At 48.6% G+C, this 7,536-nt stretch overlaps 1 protein-coding gene across 1 annotated transcript; it reads left to right on the top strand.

Annotated features, from left to right (window-relative positions):
* LOC120694883 (thioredoxin-like 1-1, chloroplastic) lies at window positions 1-1,809 on the top strand. Its single transcript, XM_039978198.1, has 4 exons — window positions 1-380; window positions 726-902; window positions 1,028-1,192; window positions 1,285-1,809. Exons 1-4 carry the CDS (start codon window positions 162-164, stop codon window positions 1,558-1,560), a joined length of 837 nt encoding a protein of 278 aa, XP_039834132.1. The 5' UTR covers window positions 1-161; the 3' UTR covers window positions 1,561-1,809.
* Window positions 1,810-7,536: the final 5,727 nt, after the last annotated feature.

The raw sequence follows: 7,536 nt of genomic DNA on the forward strand, positions 1-7,536 counted from the left end.
GCTGCTTTTCCTCGCCGCATCTCCCATCCCCTCCAGCTCCATCCCGCCATTGCCTTCCTCCGTCTCGCATCCCATCCGCCAGGCCTCCGCGTGCTCCCTCTTCCCTTCAGCTCCCTCGCTGCGCAAGGGTTCGATCCGGTACGACGATTAGGAGGACATACATGGCCGAGGCGCTGTGCAACGGCGTCGTCGCGTCGCCGTGCGCCGGGGACGTGGGCGTGGGCGTGGCCGCCCGGGTCAGGGGCGCCGTGGCGGCGCTCGCGGAGTCCGTGCTGATTGGTGGCTACAGCACCAAGAGCTCCTTCTCCGCCGGCAGGATGGCCATGACGGACAGGAAGGCCAGGCCCCTGCCTCGGACCCTCGAAGCGGCGCCGGGACAGGTTCGTTCGTCACTCGAATTCCTCCTCTTCTTGCCCTCTCCAGTTTGATTCTTGGTGTTCCTCTTGTTATTTCATTTTGCCTTCTTTTTCTTTCCTACTAGTCTCTATAGTAAAATAAAAAACCTGTTCTTGTTTCAGTTGAAACGTTCAACGAAGAGATTCCTTTATTAGATTCAGTTTCCTACCACTACCAGTGCTGGAATCTGGCGCGCACAAATTACCCCCTTTTCGGAGCGGACTCAGATTTTCCTTTTCTTTCCTGCCTGATGATATAAATATAAATGATGGGCTGCTGCATTCATCTTATACTGAAATTTCGGCTCTTTCTTTTCGTCTGGACGACAGATGAACCTGTCGTTTCCCAAGGCCATGCGGTGGTGGCACAAGGGTCTGCAGCCCAACATGAGGGAGATCGAGTCCGCGCAGGACCTCGCCGACTCCCTGCTCAACGCCGGCGACAAGCTCGTCGTCGTCGACTTCTTCTCCCCTGGTTGCGGCGGCTGCCGCGCCCTCCATCCCAAGGTACGCCCAACACGCCGCGCGGAAAACTGCTTGCTCTGCTCTCATCCCAACAACTTCCTAGATAAATACTGCATGCATTTTGTTGTGTGCTGATGAAGATATGATTGCTCAATTCCGCCGCGCAGATTGCCCAGTTTGCCGAGAGGAACCCAGATGTCATGTTCCTGCAGGTGAACTACGAGACGCACAAGTCCATGTGCTACAGCCTCCATGTCCATGTCCTCCCCTTCTTCAGGTTCTACAGGGGAGCTGAGGGACGGGTCAGCAGCTTCAGCTGCACGAACGCAACTGTAAGCCTCCCTTAACTAGCAGCTTTCAAGTCATCAGAAACTGCAATTCCCCTTTTGCTAATACATATTGTTTGTTGCGTTCACGTTTTCAGATCAAGAAGTTCAAGGACGCCCTCGCGAAGCACGGGCCTGAAAGGTGCAGCCTCGGCCCTGCACGGGGGCTGGAGGAGTCGGAGCTCATGGCCTTGGCTGCAAACAAGGACCTGCAATTCACCTACGAGAAGCCGGTCCTTGTCCCACTTGCAGAAGCCATTGCCAAGGAGGCTGCGGCGCCAGGAGGTCCCTGGTTCCCATTGCCTGTGTCCGCGACGCAGTTGCTGCTCACTCAGGGACCAGAGAATAATTCTTTGCTGTCATCCGGAAGATAGAGCATCAAGACGGCTCCTTTGTGTACAGATTTATTCCTTCTTCTTAATTAGTCTGTTGATGTTTGAGACGCGGGTGCGGCAGGCTTAGGCTTTTAGTTTATAAGCCTGCTGACTATTGTGTCTGTGTTGTAACATCTAGCCATTGCTCAAGCAGGAAATCCTTTGCTTGACGAACCTGTCTGAATCATCATGTCTTTGCACCGAGAGTTGGTTCCAGTATGATTGATAAATTCATGCGTTCTAGGGTCTTGCTGCGAGCTTGATAAGGCCCTGTTTAGATGTTTACATGTAAACGCAAAAAAACCGTAAACCATTAAAGTGAAACGGAATCTTGCTAATTTGAAGTACTAAATGAAGTCTATTTACAAAACTTTTTACATGGATGGGCTGTAAATCGCGAGACGATTCTAATGAGCCTACTTAATCCATGATTTGTAACAGTGATGCTACAGTAACCATCCGCTAATTATTGATTAAACATGAATTAATTAGTATTATTAGATTCGTCTCGCGATTTACAACCCATCTATGCAAAAAGTTTTGCAAATAGACTTCATTTAGTACTTCAAATGCCCTTTTTACATCTTTACACATTTTTGCAAAATGAACTAAACACACCCTAAGTTGAGTTGAACTGTGACCTTGGTGTTGCCTCTGCATAACCTTGTCTTGGAAAATATGCCTGTTGGCCTCATGCCATCGATACAAGATAATAATAATTGTTGGGATCTTTGCTTCTTAGATGCCCAAACAGGGAGATGAACAGAAAGAGAATGACAACAAAAGTAGGTGCTTAATTCTCTAGCAAATAACTAGAAAATTCAACCTTTTACACAGTGGAGAGGAGGGACTATTTATACCCCTAGCCCTTGGCTAGTTATTTCTAAATTGCCCTTCCCCAGCTTATGTACAGCTCACCTATAGTCGGTTGCTGGGTAAAATTACAAGGTAAGAGGTATACAAAGCCGACATTCTCACGCATTCACGTTTTACAAACACGCCTGTCCCCCATGAAGATCCCGTAGTCCTTCGCCCGACTCGTATTTGGTGCTTGATAACCTTCGGGCTTCATGGTCTTGCGCAGGTAAGGCTTTGTCTCCGAGTGATCAGTCGTCACCCTCGCTCCCGAAGGTGAGCCCCCTGGCTCTTAGCAGGTCCGGTCCATCGGGCCCGTGCTTCTGGACGACATGCCACCTCCTTCGGCGTACCGAAGGTGAGCTCTCCGGCTTCTTTCGGGGCCCGAATTCCAGGCTTGAGCTCCAGGGCGATTCGACCGTCCCCTTCGGCGACCCGAAGGTAGATCTTCTGGCCCCAAGCGCCCTCACGGGCGAGGGTTGCACAGCGGGCATGCTTGTTTCCTGATCGCCGGGGCCCTGCAGACGGGTTAGAAGACGTTCCCGAGGGACATATCAACCTCAGGATGAACTCCCGAAGGTCCAATCCCCAACAGTAGCCCCTCGAGGGCGAGGTCCGAAGCCGACAGTCCGAACAAACGTTGTTGAAGAAGATTGTGCGTATCCTTCGGGAAGCTCCCGAGGAAAACGTCTCCCGAACCGTCGGCTGCTACTGTCTGTTTTGGGTGTGTACGTGTCAGGTGCCGATTGCGCCGCTTGGGCGGCCGACTCCTCGATTTTACCATAGTTACTGTGGCTTTCTCCTGCCTATATAAGCGGAGGGGAGGGGGGTAAAACTTGTGCCCTCTTGAGCTTTGCTTACCTTCGAAGCCTTTTGCCGTAAAGCGCTTCTTCCGAAGGTTCTGTTTCGTGCGGGATCGACCTGTTTGTTTTTCTCGGTGTAAGTAGCTTGGCGATTCATGGCTCGCACTAGGCAAACAGCGAGGTTATTCGAAGGTTAGATATAACCCTTTTGTCTAATTTGCCTTTTTTTCGTTTTTCTGTAGATATGGCATTCATTAAGAGGGGGGGTTCTCCGCGCAGACTCTGATCCTGCTGATCATCCCGAAGGATCCGGGGCTTCGCGTCCGCCGGCCCAACAGGAGCAGGCCAGTGGTAGTCTGTCGGGGGTTTCAGCCAGTGTTTCTGACCTGATGGCTCCTGAGAAGCGTAAGACCTTGCTCTTCGAGCCATCTGTTGTCTCTCAGAGTACAATAGATTTCTATGTTTCAAAAGGATATTTTCCCGAAGGTGTGTGCCGCCCTCCTGGCCTGGAGGTTTTCCCTGTGCCCAAGTCTGGAGAGGTTGCGGTGTTTAAGGATTTCTTTACCGTTGGGCTCCGTATTCCGATGGATCCAGTAGTTCCGAAACTACTGGAGCCATTCAACGTAAAGCTACACCATTTCACCCCGAATGGGATTGTATCGTTGTCCAAGTTCCTGTGGGTTGCGAGGACGTTCGGAGGTGGAGTGTCTGTTGATGCCTTCTTTCCAATTGCATTGTCAACCTCGGAAGGTTTTCGCGGATGATGATGATGAAGAGAGTGAGGTGCAGAACGGGTGTTGTGTGTTTGAATGTTTTAGAAAAACGTCTCCCGCTTTCTAGTTGCTTTTGGCAAGGGTAAGTACCATCGCGTGAAGATTTGTCGGGCTTGAGTAAGAAAAACGTCTCCGCCTTGCTTTTGACGCTCCTTAGCACCCCAATTTATGTACCGTAAGCGCACGAATCGTGGTAGTTTTTCCCTTAAAGTACTCCCCCAAGGTTTATCAATCCGTGGATCGACAAAGAACTACCTTATGTTTTCCATCTAATCTAACGGATCTATCCTAACATGAAGCATGAATTGCACATATAGAGTAACTTTTAATAGATATGAGTGTTGTGTAAAGGTTGATCTCATCCATGAACATAGCCGTAACCATAGCAAAACCAAAGACATGACTAGGCCTATCGTCATCTAGTTGTAGTTCAAGCTAACGAGCAAATAAATCATGCATCTCAATCAATAGCATCTTTAAATCAAAGCCTCCAATCCAACCCCTCGGGAACCCCCCTACTCAGGCCACGCCCTGTCACGACGCTCCCTTTGGACAAAAGCACCCCGAAGCACGCTAGACGTGTCGAACCCCCTTGGGTAGATCCGTTATGAACTCCTAGCCACCATAGCTACAAGAACACCCCATGCAATCTATCTCGAGAATAGATCTAAGAATAAGCGCACACAAGGCAAGAACGAAATAAAAAAGGAGAGACATGATCGCTAATAGATTCGGAAGACACGGTTATCATTACTCACATAATAGATGTGTTTGGATCATCACCGCCGTGTGCACACCATCGATGAATCCAACTAGCTCATGAACTCCGCCATAGCACAACCACGCAGGGAGGCCATGGCGGCTAGGGGCGGCCTAAGCCATCTCCTAGACAACTTCGAAGACTTGCGGCGGCCGTCGTCTCCCTCCGGTCTTGGCCCTATGTTTTTGTTGAGTTCTGGGTGGATGGATGCCACGAGTTGAATAAGGTGCGAGCTATTTATGAGCCGAGGAAGCCACCGGTCGAAGGGGAGGCAGAACCGCCTCAGAAACGGGCTAGGCCGGTCGGCTCATGGGCCTAGGCCAGCCGGCCTACCCTCTTTCGGGCCCGCCTCGGTCTCATCTTTCGCGTGTAGACTCCTCGCATCTTCTAGAGTTTACTTCCTTCACGATTGCACCCCTTTGGACGTCGTTATCTTGGAGATATCTTCGAGGAAAGGATAGGATAGGGAATCCTTCCTTAAATCTTCATTTGCTTTGCTTAATCCCGAAGTATCTTGATCTCATCTTCGTGGGCTTGGTCCTTTGGGCTCTCTTGGAGGATGGATGTGCATGAATGTGCTTCGAATCAACATGTGCTTTGGTCCTTCCTTTGGGCTTTGGCCTTCGTCTTTCTCCGTATTAGCGCTCGATCACAGGCCTCGTCATTTCATGCTCCAAAATAGGCCAAAAATCTGCAAAAATGAAGTTCTCCAAAATATATGTGCAAATGTGAAAATGACCAATAATTAGGCCGGGGTTAGGACGGTTAGTGATTTTGATATTAAATTCATGCTATTATCAAGGATAAACAAGGGATAAAATGGGTACTTAAGGAGCGCCAACACTTGCGTTGGATGTTGGCTGTATCCTTCGGGAGGTGAGTTGTTGCCATCAAAAGTAACGAGTGTTAGGGTTTTTTTTTGGAGAAAAATGTCTCTCCCCTTTCCTAACGGCTCATTGCTTGAGGGTTACCGGTGTTGGTGGCAGTTCGGGAGAGAAAGGTTCCCTTCTTTTTGTTGGCCTTCGAAAGGTAATTTGTTCACTGACGAGGCAACATGTGCAAATTTTGTGTTTTTTAATAAAATGTCTCCCCCTTTCTTGTGCGTTGTTGTCTCGAGGGGTTGTCTTCTTCCTTGTATTTGCTTCGGTTGGGTTGAATGATGGATGCCGAGAGATCGGATAGAAAAATGTCTCCCTCCTTTCTGGCATCCATCTTTTGATTCTTCCGAGGGTATTTTTGATTCGCCTCTTTAGGAAATCGAGGTTCCTTGGCGCTTGGTGCACCTTTTCCTTTGTTTAGAGCCGAAGGTTTTTTGGTTTGTTTGGCAGTTATTTTGTTTTGTTGCCGAAGGTTTTGATTCGTGCCTTTTGAAAAAGGGCCGGAGGCCCTTTGTTCGTCTTGCACTTGTTGTGCCTTTTTCTGCCGAAGGTTTTTTGTTCGGACCTTTTGAAAGCTCGAAGCTCCTTGGCGTTCATGTTGCACTTGTTGTGCCTTTTTCTGCCGAAGGTTTTTTGGTTCGGACCTTTCGAAAGGTCGAAGCCCCTTGGCGTTCGTCTTGCACTTGTTGTGCCTTTTTCTGCCGAAGATTTTTTGGTTCGGACCTTTTGAAAGGTCGAAGCCCCTTGGCATTCGTCTTGCACTTGTTGTGCCTTTTTCTACCGAAGATTTTTTGGTTCGGACCTTTTGGAAGGTTGAAACCCCTTGGCATTTATTTTAGCACTTATTGTGACTTTTGTGCCGAAGGTTTTTTGGTTCGGACCTTTTTGAAGGTCGAAGCCCCTTGGCATTTATTTTAGCACATATTGTGCGTTTTGTGCTGCAAGTTTTTTGGTTCGGACCTTTTTGAAGGTCGAAGCCCCTTGGCATTTATTTTAGTACTTATTGTGCCTTTTGTGCCGAATGTTTTTTGGTTCGGACCTTTTTGAAGGTCGAAGCCCCTTGGCATTTATTTTAGCACTTATTGTGCCTTTTGTGCCAAATGTTTTTTGGTTCGATCCCCTTTGAAGGTCGAAGCCCCTTGGCGTTTGTTGGGATAAGTATGCAAAGTTTGCGGATTCTGCATATTTTGCTAACTTACTGTTTTAAACAGCATGTAGATGCTGGCCGAAGCTTGCCATTTTGGCTGCTTAGGCGAGGGTGACACTTTGTTTGGGGGGAAATTCATTGTATTGAAATAGTTTACAATGGGTCCGCCTCGTCAAAAACCTCACCTCCGGTGTGGAGTTTCCCCCTGTGAGGAAAAGAGTACGGCCCTTTTACAATGTAAAAAGAACTGGAAAAAAATCTACGAAGGTCCGCTATCGCTTATAGTTTTGCGATGCGGCCTTTTTACATGTTTATATGTAGTACTTTTTAAGGCTGTCCGCATTCCAAGGATGCTGCAGCTTATTGCCTTTGGCGTCGGACAAGTGATATGACCCTGGTCTGTTGCTCTTGATTACTAGAAATGGCCCTTCCCACTTGAATTGAAGTTTGCCGGAGGTTTCGGTGTTTGGCTTCCTTTTTAGGACCCAGTCTCCGACTGTGATGCTCTTTTTCACAACCTTCTTATCCCTTCACTTCATGGTTTCTTGTTGATATTTTTCTAGGTTTTTCGAAGCCTGTAAGATGTCTAGTTCCATGAGGTCTTTGTCATCCGAGGGTATGGCCTCAACTTGGTGGGTCACCCTTAGGCTTCGGTTTTTAAGCTCCTCCGGTGTCATTGCTTCGGCACCGTAGAGTAGCCTGAATGGGGTGAACTTGATTGTTCTTGATTCTGAAGTGCTGTGGGACCAGATAACATTCG

This window comes from Panicum virgatum, chromosome 2K, assembly GCF_016808335.1.
Source record: "Panicum virgatum strain AP13 chromosome 2K, P.virgatum_v5, whole genome shotgun sequence".
NCBI lineage: Eukaryota > Viridiplantae > Streptophyta > Magnoliopsida > Poales > Poaceae > Panicum > Panicum virgatum.